A 14,025-nucleotide genomic window follows, 5' to 3' on the forward strand; every position below is an offset into this window, starting at 1 on the left:
AGTAACCCTGCAGCAGATGCTCTTTGGCCGAACAGGGCTGGCAGTTTGGGATCCCTGAACAGTACCCACAGACTGGGACTCACTGGCGGAAAGAATAAATTAGAGCTCCACGCAAAACTCATCTGCAGGCTCAGACTTGTCAGCACACCCACTGGTTAAACGCTGCCTCCTGGTGGTGAAAGTAAAAAGGTAGCTTTAAGGCACCCAGGTATGGCGCCGCGTGTTTTACTTTGAAAGTAGAGAGCGGAAGCTGCGGCCGTGTCTCTGTGCAGCTTGATGCTGGTCCCCAGTAACGTGAGAGTGAGGCAGGCAGGCAGCACGCCGCTCGGATCCCGGAGGCACAGAGCACCGCGGCGCCGCTCTCTCGGTCACTTTTGGGACGTTCCGGTCTTTGCTTTGAGGCGTGGACTCGCGAGGACCGGAGCCCGGTGTCGGTCGGACCGCAGAATCACTGATGTTGCATCTCCGTATGAGCGCATAGAGAGCGCAGGACGTGTCTCCCTCTGAAGGTAAGGTGTTTGTTTCCCCTCAAACAAACTCACGCATCAGGGCTCAGATGCTTCCACCCACGCCGGTTACTCCCACATCCACCCCGCCGGGTGTCGCGCTTCTGATGCGCGTGATGCCGCAAACGGAGCCGCTGTGCGGACGCGTCGCTTCACGTTTGGAAACTTGGAAACTGTGCGCACACTGCGCGCTGATGGGAAAGGTGCAGGTGACTCTCCCTAAATGCGCCTACGAGAACTGCTGCGTTCACCGGAGGGCTGGAACCAAGACTTACTCCACTTATTATTTCATCCGGCCAAATTATGGTTAGAAATCAAATAGAAACCTTCCACAATAACATCTGAATTTTTTTTTTTTTATCATGAGTTCATGTTCTCCAAACTGCAGGCCTGATTAGATTTCAGACCTCAGCACGATTCAGTTTACATCCACGGGAAATTTCTATCAAAGACGCTGTATCGATTTTCTGACTGATTAACCCAATATCAAGTTTGAATGTCAATTATTTTATGGATTGATAACTTTGTCATGCATTACAAGCAGCTTTTTTCATCGACTAATTCAAAATGAATTATTAGACAAAGTGAGAAACTGCCCCGACGCTCCGGAGCCTCAGGGAGCGCAAACCCTCGTCATTCTGTGAGGTGGTTAGTTTGTGGCAGTTTAAATGAATCGTTTGGCGACAAAAGGTAAAAATGTGAATGAAGTAGAAGCAGAGCCTGTAAGTACTGCCTTCATCACATAGAGAGTCCCTCTGATAAAAGGAGTTCAATTCTAGTGTCGTAGAGGTTTGAAAAGAGTGACGCAGACCTGCGTTTAACTGCACGCAGGTCAAAACATAGACTGTATGTAAAAGATGGATGCAGGCTCTAGGTCTCACCTGGAGGTCCGCAGGTGGTAGCAGATAAAGTGGGACCCACCCAGCGTTTCTCAGTCAGGTTCATCCCTGGCTCCTCGGGGGAGCTGACGGATGGTCCTCAGACCCTTTCTGAAATACATCAGTGCATATTAGTAAAAACATCAGCTGTCTCTCAGTGGATGGACTCAAACTCCATGTCTCGATCTACAGTTGGCGACAGTAGTTCTTGTTCTGCTCTGTAGCTGCACATGAAGCGCTTCTCCACCTGCTGCAGGTCCTGCAGCTCACAGAACCAGGACTCCCGTCACCAGCTGCAGTCCATGCAGTTCACCACAGGATGAGAGACAAGAGCCACCTGAGCGGCCTCCCTGTAGGGAGACGTGAGAAAGGAAGGGCCTGGGCTAGCTGGTTAGCAGCAACTGAATTTTCAAAATAAGAGTGAACAGATTGTCCTCGAGTAAGCTGATCATATCAGTGAAAAAATGAGAACTAAATAGAAGAATATTCCCATGCATGTTTGTACGTGTGGGAAACTCGGAGTAGAGTGGACGGTGCTGTGGGTCCACAGGCAGGTTTGTTACTTCTTTAGTGCGCCTGCTTGACTGGAAGTCTCCGCTTTGCTGATTGCTGATATTTCCACTTCCTGTGCAGGTTGGGTGCAGAGACCCTGACTTGTATGGGGGGAACCCAGATGAAGATGGAGTCGTCTACCCTCTGCAGGACTGTCCTCATCATCTTCCTGTTTCCGTCTATCCAGGTAATGACAGCGCAGTGGTGGCTGCATGTGCATGAATCCAAACACTGTGCAGAATATTAGGAACACCTCTCTGAGCCCAATTTTGTTCTACTTTTGTACATTCAGGATAGCTTTTAGCTTTTCCCAGCTGCCCAGCGTTCCTGCAGATCATCACCCTCAGTGGTGAACAAAAACATGGAGCCAATTAGAGCAACCCTGTCAGGGTTTATACACGCTGCGCACACAGCCTCTGACATCTTGCTGTGGCTGCCGTTAGCTCTGCTGCTTAATTCGAGCTGACCCGTCCAAATCAAATTGTTTGCACAGGTCGAGAGGCTGCTGGGCAGAGTGGAGAGCCGCTGCAGTCTTTGTACATGTGCATGAGCTGGTGTAAATGTCACCTCCTTATATGAAGCAATACTGAGCGCTGGATTTTCTCTGGCAAATATAGTAGCTGGTTAATCCCTGACAACAGGCTGCTGTGGACCCGGTGTTCTCCATGATCAGCTCTGCAAAGAGGTCTTTATTTGGAACCCGTCTGAGTGTTAGCAAGGGAACAAACAAACACATTGCTATATTTTTTACTTTGTTACCGAGTTCCCTGCTGTGCCTCAACCCTTCAGGGAAGAACGAATATTTGTTCCATCTATTTTCAGGGCGCTGGGACTTCAAACCTTGCAGTGTTTACTATTGATCGCTTTGCTGTTCTGGTGAACTGGGACTTTAGATTTGGAGACTTAGACAGGCTGCTCATAAAGACACATGGAATTTGTGCTTTTATATTTTTAAACATGAAATGAAGCTCATCGAATCAGAAAGAATTAATGCCATGAAAAGCGTACATGCCGGCGTTGAGCTGGCACACGGCTGAATACTGGTCAAAGTCAGCCTGCGCAACACGTCGATCGAAGGCTTTCAGGTACGGCCTGCAGGAGTTACAGAAGCATACCATGGATGGAAAAATTAAAGACTTACAAATTTATTAAGATTTAATGTGGAGATTTGTAGATTGATTCTTGTGCACCAGACTGATGTGCTGCCTGCAGTACAGCTCATGGCATAAAATACAGCAGCACAAGATGAGAGCTGTGAGAAGTCAAATTATAAACTGATGGATGTCTAACAGTTAGAAGCTACAAAATGTGAGCTAAGCAGCTGCGCACATTAGAGAAAGTTCACTTCAGTCCATCTCAAAGTAACACAAAAATGTGATCAGAACACAAATGAACAATTGTTCCAGAAACGAGAGGAATATCCTCTCAGGTGCAGGAGGTGCAGGAGGTGCAGTTGCTGCGTGACGGCACTTTAAGGACACAGAACAACTACACCGACAGCTGCATCAGATGGTTTATGGTTTTATGATGCTTGCTCAATGTTTTAGAAAGATCATTCATATACAAGTGGAAGAGAACAGGTGACAGTGTCCCAACCTGCTGGAGTCCATTGGTTACTAAAAAGCTTTCACAGGACTGCAGAGAGTCCTGTGAAAGCTTTCTCACGTGCCTCTATGCACAGATCAGTCCTGATGGATGGATGGATGGATGGATGGATGGATGGATGGGTGGATGGATGGATGGATGGGTGGGTGGATGGATGGATGGATGGGTGGGTGGATGGATGGATGGGTACCTTTGACAGAGCAGTTGGCCTGTAGTTTTATGTGCTGTCTGTGCTCTGCTGCTGTGTTGACTGTCACACTCACATGAGCTGCTTCATTTGTGACTATTTTACGTTTTACAGGGGTATTAACCGCTGTGTGGACTCTTGTGTGTCAGACACTCATCAAATCTTCTTTTACATCATAAAATTATCATAACCTGTGGGTCCATCCTGGGTCTGCTACAGCATTTCCATGTACAGTATACCAGGAACCAAAGATCCTGGTGGGTTCAGCTGAGTCTTCAGAGCACATACAGTTATGTGATCAAGCCTGCTGTTTAGCTCACAGTTTGAAGCCTTAAAGCTGCATTTGTTCTAATGGCCAGCAGGGGGCGACTCCTCTTCCTGTAAATATGAGTCTGATTGAATAGATGTCTATGGCAAAGCAGCCCTCAGCGTCCCCAGTAAACTCCCTCTGTGACTTCAGTAAACACTGTCCTGATGAGTTCATGGTCTCAGCCGTCACTTTCGAGTCTTACTGAGTAAAACGTGACGTTTACTTGGTAATTTATGGCCCCATGAGGGTCAGAGAGGAGGATTCAGGGTGGGCCTGCGGTGTCCCTCAGTTTCTCTGTCAGAGCCGCCCTTTGCTCGGGGTGCCCGGGTTCAGAACAGCACGATGGCGACGGACAAAAAGCTCAGCTCGAGGCTTCGAGGTGGAACCTCTCTAACCAGTGGGTGACTCAGCATGGATACATCATCTGACACCAGCAGAGACGGGCGCTGTTTGCACTCTGGTGCGGTCAAACTCCGTGTGAAGCTGAGTTTGTGTTTACAGTATCTTCACCCATGTCGGAAACTCCATCAGAGGTCAGGGTCAGCTGATGTTGACTGACCTCTGACCTGAAGTTAACCCAGTCTGAATGGGGTGTAATTCTCCCTAAATTGGATCACGCCGCTATCGTACTCTGCTTTATTGTCCATTTTTATTACTTTATCATATGAGACTGTGCCGCACTGACAGAGGCATCAGAAAGAGCGAGTGTTCATGATTAATACATCGGCACATTTCCAAATTAATTTGTCTCTTTGCTGTCAGTGGCCCGTGTCCGACTGATTATTATTACGGCGCTTTTTCACCATCTGCTCCTTCATCTGATTCTAAAAACACACTCAGATCTGCAGAAATCCATAAAAAGCCATAAAAAGCAGACAGTGTAAACCTGCTGCTGCTGCTGACAGGATCTAATTAGTACCACAGCTGCAGGACTCTAATGTGTAAATAATAAAGACCGATAACTGTGTGATGTCCACAGATGCTGGTTTTATATTGAAGGTGCTTTTAGCAAAAGATAATCGATGACAAGCCAGCATGCAGTTATTGCAGAGTAGTGTTCAGACTGTCTTTTATTGCACATTTTTGTTTGCAGGACCTCCCTTTTCCGTCATTGTCCTGCACTTGGATTCATTTTGATGTTGCACCTTCCAAATTTATATAAACTCAGGTATAAACTGCTCCACAAAATGCATCTGGCATGTTTTGCAGTCAGTCGATATGAGTCGATTGTCTGCAAACTGCACTAATCACTTATTTGGTCTCTTTGGAGCAACACAACAACAGACGCTGGCAGCGCTTTCAGTCACGTTCAAGCAGAACAGGAGTGTCTCTCTGTGCTTTTAGCAAACTTGTGTGGCGTGAAAGCAACTGCTGGTCCTCAGTACCGTCAGAAAATGATCCCATTCAATGTAAATATTTTGTTTAGAAACAAAGTAAAAGTCTAAAGTTATTATTTTTCTTTTTGCTGAGGGAAAAGTGACATGTGGAAAAGGGCTGGGCAGTGCTCACGGCTCTGTGGTGTCCTTAGTTATGTATCTTAGTCATGTTCATGTTTTAATGTGGTCATTTCATTCCTGTCTCTGCTAAAACTCACCGAAAATGCACAAACAGTGAGATTCTCAGAAACACAAAATGATCTGAGTGCTGTAAAAATGTGGCTTCTGAAACTGTCCAGCAGAAATAAACATGTTTACAGCTGATACAGAAACTGCTTTGGTCAGCTGTTTGGGGGGAGGATGTTTCTATAACTCTTACACTGGATTAAGGTTTAAAGTTTGCATTATTAGGGGCGTGGCCTCTCTGACTGACAGGTGGATGGTGACACAGGCGGCTGTAGCTGCTAGCTGTCTGCTAGGCTTCCCCTCAGCTAACTGGAGTCCCTGAACTGGACCTGTTGGTGCTGTTGGAGCCTTTTTAATGCAGGCGTACAGTCTGTGGATGCAACCAGCTAGCATTAGCTGCTAACACTGCATCATCTCATTAAAATCTGCACACTGTGGGCTCCAAAAACTCATGTGGTTGCAGTTGTGATGCTAAAATGACGAGTTTAAGGTGGGAGTTCACAAACTGAATCTTCTTCATCTCATGTTACTTCACTGTCATTTGAAACTTTTTCAGACTAGCTTTACCTGACCTATTTACTCTATTACATTCACATTAAATTGGTTAGCTCACTATTTCCACTGCTGTTAGCTGCTGCTCAGATGATCAGTTTGAGCTGTTGATTTATTCAGCTGTTACCCAGCTGTTTCAACTAGCAGCCTTATCAATTTAAATCATTCATGCGTTATCAGTTACTTCTCGGCTAATTGTTAACTTTATTCGTCAAACCTGTTCGCTCAGTTCTTTAAATTGGGATTTTTCTCAGTAGTTGAGCTGCTCTTTCCCTGGTTGTGAAGCCCTGCAGTACGATAACAGAAGTGATCAGGCTGTTATTTAAATGTGTTTCTAATCAGCCTGGAGCTTTTCTTTGTGTAACTTTGACTTTCTGTATAAAATCAGCCGTACTGTGAGCTTCAGTTTGTGCTTCAGTGGCGAATGCTGAATGCTGCACGCAGGTGTGTTTAATAAGTTAATGTTCAACAGACTGTTAGTGTTGGTTCTTTTCTATCTGCCATATGAAAAGTTTGCAGGAGTGTAGGAATGCTTCGGGTACAGTGGACGTAGGACGGGGGTGATTGGGTGTAAATGAGATGGGGTGCTGGTGGTGGAGGGTTGGGTGCACGCTTGGCTGGCTGCATGGATTATCAGAAGCAGATGTGGGATCACAATCACGCCTGATTGCCTTTTATTGTCCGGTTGTTTCTCTAGACGTGCTGTAAGATTTAGAGCTGTGGCCTCAGCTGTTCTCGAACTTTTCCTTTTCCTGGATTTGACCTAACGTACCCCCTTCTTGTCACTGATACTGTGCAACACTTTGTTTTGTGGCTAAAAATACAATGGTGGGGCAAATGCAGCAAAAGAGAGACAAAGCTTAGTGGGATTATTGAACGAAACAGAGGGGGGGGGGGGGGGGGGGGTGAGAAAGTAAAAGAAAAAGTGAGAAAATGAGAGCTGCTTCCTCCACCCAGCCTCTTCGTCTCCTTCCTCTTGGCCTGGTCTTCCTGATACCAACCTCTTCCTGTCATCCTTCAACCTCTGTGCAGGGACAGCTGTTCAAATGCAGCCCACCTACAGCACCAACTCTGAGTTTTTCCACCTCTCCCACCCAGCCAGCATCCCCACCCTCACCCTCACCAGCTCCCTCCCTCCAGCCCCTGCGCTCACAAACAACAACCGGACGAAATCACCGAGCCCTTTCTTTCACCCCGCTCTGAAAACAGCATTGTCTGTGATGCCAGCGAGCTATGAGGTATGGCTGTGAGGAATGCAGTTTGCTGCTGCCATTGTGTGTAGAAATGATGACAGAGGTGGAGGAACTGCAGAGAGGAGCTGAGGACTGGAAGGAAAAGGGCACAGAGAGAGGGAGAGTGCCACCAGACCAAGCAAAAGCTATTTTCTAGCACAAGGTTTGGGACAAGCTGAGAATGATATCAGTTGTGTCACGTTAGCTTCATGAGTACACTTGTGAGAAGGCTCAAACCTCTCTCCCTCCACACTTTTTCCTTTTTCTGAGACCCACTTCACACCATAAATGGATTGATGTGGAGCTGAGGAGGAAGCAGGCTTCGAGCTTCTCTCTCCGGCTTGTTTTTAAAATGACTGTTTTGAAGAGGGCCACACTAAGAACCTCTCCCAGGAGAGACTGTGAAGGTGTGCTGTGTTATCATCACATTTAAGCTCCTGCCTCTATATGGTCACATTGTTACGTGTAACTTTAGCCACTTTGTTCTTGGCTGCAAACTGCATTCATGCAAGCTGGAGATCATTGCTCGCTGAAGCCAGTAGATGAACATCTAAAAAAAAAAAAAAGCCCTCTGGTCCTCGACTGCGATTACAAATTCTGTCCAACGATTCTGAATCGGTTACAGAGGGCAGCCCTGGAGTCCGGCATCCATCAGGAATGGGTGACTTATTGTTGGGAATGCTAACCAAGCTCTCACTGTGGTCAAGCAGGGACTGAATAGTCTGTAACAACAGCTCCCACCCTCCACATTACACCATGAAGGTCGCAGTCCCATGCCCTCTCAAAGTTCACAAAGCCTCTGTTGACAGATTTAGCAAACTCCCACGCACCCTCAGGTGTCCCTAGTAAGGTCCAGACGTGGTCCAGGGATCAATGACTAGGACGAAAACCACATTGATCCTCCTGAATCTGAGGTTCTACTAATGGGATGCTCCTCTGCAGTACCCTGGCATCATAGACCTTCCAAGGGTGTGTGCTGAAAATGCACCCCCCCCCCCCCCGATCCCCCTTTAAAAAAAAGAAAAAAAGAGCTCCTCCAAGTTCATGTAAAGATGGGACCTCCACAGTCTGAACTTTTCAAACAGCTGTCTCTGCTCCGAGGCCGGTGATCAGGGTCACAAATGTGTATCCACCTCTCTGCTTTTCCTCCGCTTCACAGTCTTCTGTGTATAGATGGAGAGAAAAGTAGTTACAGTCAATCTTCTAAGAAAAAGATGAGAATTTCATATTTAACAGCTGGATTCATGAACTCAGAAAGCCTCTGTAGCTGCTGGCGTGTCAGTAATCCCCAGTTTGCAAAGGCTAATGAGAACACAACTGTCTGGGCTCCCAGCCTGCTGAGCTGCTCTTATCACGGGGGTACATCAGGGATGGGTTCATGGCTCTGCATGAGCGGGGCCTCTTGAACAGCTTTAAGCGAGTCTCATGAGGGCAGAATGTGTTTTTTTTCTTTCATTCCTCTTTAGTGTGAAAAAACAAGCAGCAGACACTGAGGCCTGTGCTATGGTTGATATTTCAGCAAACTTTGACAAATTAGAGTCCATTAGATCCCTACTAACAATAGCGGCAAAGCTAAGAACGGGCTTTTGGTGTCAATCATCCCACCCCTCCTGGTCCCCCGCACTCTCAGAGCCACCGCTGTGTAAAGGAAACCCAAACCCAGAGCAGGAACAATTAAGATATCCATCTGGAATAATGTAATTTTGACCGTGCGGTCAGCCGTTATCAGCATTAGTGTTCAGGTCATTATTTATTCACAGCTTGGTTCATGTTTATTATTCAGTAGTGGATTCATTACGGCGGGAATGTGGTTATCTTTTCACGTCTTTCTGGTCAATTGGAGTTCTGGGGTTTATTATTATTTGGCCTCCTTCCTCCCTCTTTTCTCTCCTTCCTTCCTGGCTGGGAACAAGAGCCGGTTCATGTGTGGCTTTATTAAGTTTCATATCGTTTTTTACCTTCACCATTAACTTCTTAACCTGTAGTGTCCCTGACCGCTCTCTGCTCCGCTGCCTTGGATTTATACCTCCTAAAGGAGCAACTAGTAAGCAGCTGCTTGTAATTGCAGTGTTACAGATAAAGGTTAAAATCGGGGGATGCATAAATGTGTTTAAGTAAGAATATAAGGCTCAGGAGAGCAGCAAAGTAAGCTTTAATAAAATGCACATGGAGGATGGGGAGCTTGAGCCATTGCTGTCTTTCTCTCTGCCTTTCTCTTCAGCCTCCTTTTGCTGTTAAAACATTGATGATCAGTCTGTAATGATTTGCAGCTCCTTTTCCCTGTAAGGGGACAATCTGAGCCACATGTACCAGCAAAACGCTTTTCACAGCATAATGGCCACGAGATCGATGTTTGATATGGGTCAAGGATCCAGGTTTCTACTTTAGTCTTGGCACCTGTCTGTATAAGAGAATGAAGAAATGGGGTGTTATAGAACAAACTGTTCAAGAAAACAGATTTGATCCCCAGCTTTGGTCTAAGATTTGATATGAGCAGTAAAGGTAAGAAAAACACTGCAATCATTTAGGGATAGTGGTCAAAAAATGGAACAAGACTCAGCTGGAGACTAGAGGACAATTATGATTTTTGGCATCATGTGAAGTGCTTGTTTTTGGCTACTTCAGTAAATTAGATACTACTTTCTGTTTTTTTACTGAACAGTTCACCTTTACAAACATGTGGTGACCTTCCTTTTTTTTTGGCTGGATGGTGAACTCTATATGAAGAGTCCTCCTGGACAGCGTGATAGCCAATCAAGGTGGGACAGGTGCTGTGAAGACCAGGAACAGCAATATTGGTCCAAATGAGGAAAGTCCTGATCTCCAAGGACATCAGCTGATAGACCAAGCTACTTTTGTTCGACATGAACATCAAGTCTGCTGGTGTATGGAGTGCAGACATGGAGAACCACAACCCCAATTCAAAAAGAATTGGGACACTGTGTAAATCCATCTGTCCATCCTCTTCCTCTTGTCCAGGGCCGGGTCATGGGGGCAGCAGCCTAAGCAGAGAAACCCAGAGCTCCTTCCACCCAGACACTACCTCCAGCTTATCTGGGGGAACACTGAGGCATTCCCAGCTGGGAGATATAATCTTTCCAGCGTGTCCTGGCTTCTCACCCGGCTCCTTTTGATGTGGAGGAGCAGAGGCTTTACTTTGAGCCCCTCCCGAATGGCTGCACTCCTCACCCTCTCTCTAAGGGAGAGGCCAGCCGCCCTTTGGAGGAAGTTCATTTCTGCCGCTTGTATCCACAATCTCGTTCTTTTGGTCTCTCTTCAAAGCTCGTGATCATAGGTGAGGGGGTAGGCACGTAGATCGACCGGTAAATCATCAGCTTCGCTTTTACACTCAGCGCCCTCTTCACCATGACAGGCTGGCACAGCGTCTGCATCACTGCAGCCCCAATCCATCCATCAGTCTCTGCTCCCCTCCCTCATGAACAAGACCCTGAGATACTTGAACTCTCTACTTGGGGCAGCAACTCGTCCCTGAGCCGGAGTGGGCACTCCACCCTTTTCCGGCTGAGGACCGTGGCCTCACATTTGGAGGTGTTAATCCTCATACCTGCTGCTTCACACTCTGTTGTGAACCACTCCAGTGCGAGCTGGAGACCACCACCTGATGAAGCCAACAGGACCGCATCATCTTTGGGGTGGCTGTAGTAGGAGATAAAGCAGGTCACCTTCTAATCAGAAGGTTGATGGTTCGATCCCTGGCTACTCCAGTCTGCATGCCAAAGTATACTGAACCCCAAGTGGCTCTGATCCATCTGTCGGAGTGTGAATGTGTGTGAATGTTAGATAGAAAGCACTTAGCTGCATTTGGTTTTTATTTACATTTTACTCAGCGTCACAACTTTTTTTTTGGAATTTGAGTTGTACAAAAGCTACCATGAAGCAGTGTCTTTACTGGATCCTCTCAGTCTGATGACCAGAAAAATTAGCAATATCAACTTGTTGCAGCAGACGGAGCAATGAGCCACGGAAGAAGAGAGTTTGAGAAGGTGGTGAGGATGGCTCGGGCACATCCTGAGAAAGCCAACAGCCAATATCAGAAGACAGTCCCTGACCTGGAACCCACAAAGAAAAGGATTGTGAGACAGCTGGCATGGAGTCAGAGTGGCAGGACTGGGACGGGAACGTGCAGCTCAGGACAGGGAGTGGTGGTCGGCAGTTGTTGATGGCCTATTCTCCAGAGGGTCTAATTAACTTCATTTTCAACATAAATATATCACATTTGACCCATTTTCAATGATAAACTTTGCACAAAAAGAGGAAGTTTGTGTTTATTTCTTTGTTGTAATGATGCTTCTTGGCAATAAATCTTACACTGCTGGAATGCCTGTTTATTTCCCCTTAAACGGAGCCACAAAATTCCTTACTTTTTGTGCTAAGTTATGGTTTTTGGTCCTTGTCGCAGACACTGATAGAGTCAAATCCAACAGCACAGCTCTCCATGTGTAACTAAACCATTGAGATGATACTGTACCATATTACAGCTATCATTAAAGACTTCCAGGCAGTGTGTGCGTGCCATTTTCGTCCTTGTGCACGGCGTGTGGTGTACTTAGTGTTGTATCGGTTTTTTGATGCGTCTGCGTTTTGGTGATCCGACAGGAGCAGTGAGACTGTTCAGCTGCTGGAAAAGATGAAATGTTCTGCAGAAAACTTTGAGAAAACTTCTGCCATTATTTCCTGTTTCCTGCTTTGACCTCCTGTATCCCTGTTCCAGGGGTGAAGCTATGATTTCTTTGAGTTGTGGCCCTTATCATTTAGAGGTAGACTGCAGTGAGTTGGGCTAAAAATGGTTACAGGGCTCTGCTGATGCCGCAGTTCTCTCAAGCAGTGACCAAAGTGTAACCGCGGCATTAAAGAGACGTTTGCACCGTTCCTGGCTGAGGTTTAACCACGCTGTGAGTTTAGTGAGGTCAGCAGACTCCATGTACCATCAGTATATACTCTATGTAAATGTGACATTTCTGCCATCTGTGTAGATCAGGGGTCACCAACCTTTTTGAAACTGAGAGCTACTTCATGGGTACTGAGTCATACAAAGGGCACCAGTTTGACACGCTCTTCTGAAATAACAAATTTACTCAGTTTGCCTTTAGTTATACATTATCAATAATGATTAATGATACTCATCTATGAGAAGACACTGATCATGTTAATGGTTTCTCCCAATAATTAGCAATGAAAACAAGGTGGGAAACATATCAATATTCAGCACTTTATCTCTTTTAATCTCAGTAATTGTCACATTTTTAGATAATCACTTACATCACTACATTTCATAGGAAAAATGTCCAATTTTCACTAGCCATTCACAAACATTTTTTTAGCAAATCATGAACTATGTTGCACCATGTTTCAAAAAGTTATTATGTAATGTTAAAGAAAAATCAACTTACATATTTTTAAATAAATCTTGTCACATTTTGAACTCATGACCAAATCTGCTGCATTTTTAACAAAATTATAACTTATATGTCATGAACACACTTTTAAATTGAACACAATTCCTCAATATTTTAATTAAACTTTGCCATGACACTGCCATGTTGCCACTAACATCTGGCATTGGTTTCTTTATTAGTGAGAAGACTGGCATTGCATGCTGTTCACCAGTGCACTGTAATCTGGTGTGTAACTTGAAACTGCAACTGTGAGTGCATCTTTCAGATGTGCATCAGTGAGGCATGTTCTGTGTTTGTTCTTGATGAAGTTCATGTCAGAAAACGCTGATTCACAGAGATAGGTTGAACCAAACAGGCTGGCAACCTTCATAGCTGCTGTGCATACACCACTGTACTTCTCTGTGTCAACAAGGGACCAAAAGTTTGGTGCAGTCTGGTAAACTTTGAGGTGTAGGTCATTTTGCAATGTTATGATTTCCATCTCCACCTGTCCAGCATCCAAGTTGAATGTTGCACTTAGTTTCTCAGCAAAGTATGTTGTGTCCACATTCATGAAAGGATTGGAAATGAATGACACACATGGCTCAAGCTGATCAAGATCACAAAACCTATTCTCAAACTCTTGCCCAAGTCTGTTTATGACTTCACAGTACTTTTCTGCAACTTTGTCAAATGTGTCAGATGCAGAAGCATTGTTTTTCAGCACCAACTGCACAGAGGGAAAGTGCAGCACTTTTTTTCTCTGTAAATCCACAGAGAAAATGTTCATCTTGGCTTTAAATGCATTTAAAGCACTTATCATATCAACAACAGTTTTACCTTTGCCTTGCAGCTCGCAGTTCAAGACGTTTAGTTTCCCAGTAATGTCCGTCAAAAATGCAAGGTCAAGGGTCCACTCTGTGTCTTCTAGCAGTGAGACGTCTTCGCCTTTGGACTGCATGAACTCTTTGATTTCACCCAAAAGTGACAAAAAACGAAATAAAACTCGTCCTCTGCTGAGCCATCGGATTTCTGTGTGTAGCAGCAGTTCACCATATTCAGCTGACATCTCCTCCAATAGCACCTTGAAAATCCTGTGCTGTTTAGCTTTGGAGCGGATGTTGTTAATTATTTTTACAACGGGAGTCATCACGTGCTCAAAGCCGATCACTTTTGCACATAACGCCTGCTGGTGAATGACACAGTGATAATGCAGAAATGTTGGGAAGTCTGGGTCACCTTTAC

At 45.5% G+C, this 14,025-nt stretch overlaps 1 protein-coding gene across 1 annotated transcript in view; it reads left to right on the forward strand.

Annotated features, from left to right (window-relative positions):
- The first annotated feature begins 312 nt into the window (after positions 1-312).
- Positions 313-14,025, forward strand: part of adamtsl3 (ADAMTS-like 3) — a 242,284-nt gene continuing 228,571 nt past the window's right edge. The window contains exons 1-2 of the mRNA XM_030724142.1: positions 313-509; positions 2,018-2,123. Coding sequence (XP_030580002.1) covers positions 2,043-2,123 — 81 coding nt within the window. The 5' untranslated portion in view covers positions 313-509; positions 2,018-2,042. The remainder of the gene's footprint in view (positions 510-2,017; positions 2,124-14,025) is intronic.

This window comes from Archocentrus centrarchus, unplaced genomic scaffold (genome assembly GCF_007364275.1).
Source record: "Archocentrus centrarchus isolate MPI-CPG fArcCen1 unplaced genomic scaffold, fArcCen1 scaffold_32_ctg1, whole genome shotgun sequence".
Classification (NCBI taxonomy): Eukaryota; Metazoa; Chordata; class Actinopteri; order Cichliformes; family Cichlidae; genus Archocentrus; species Archocentrus centrarchus.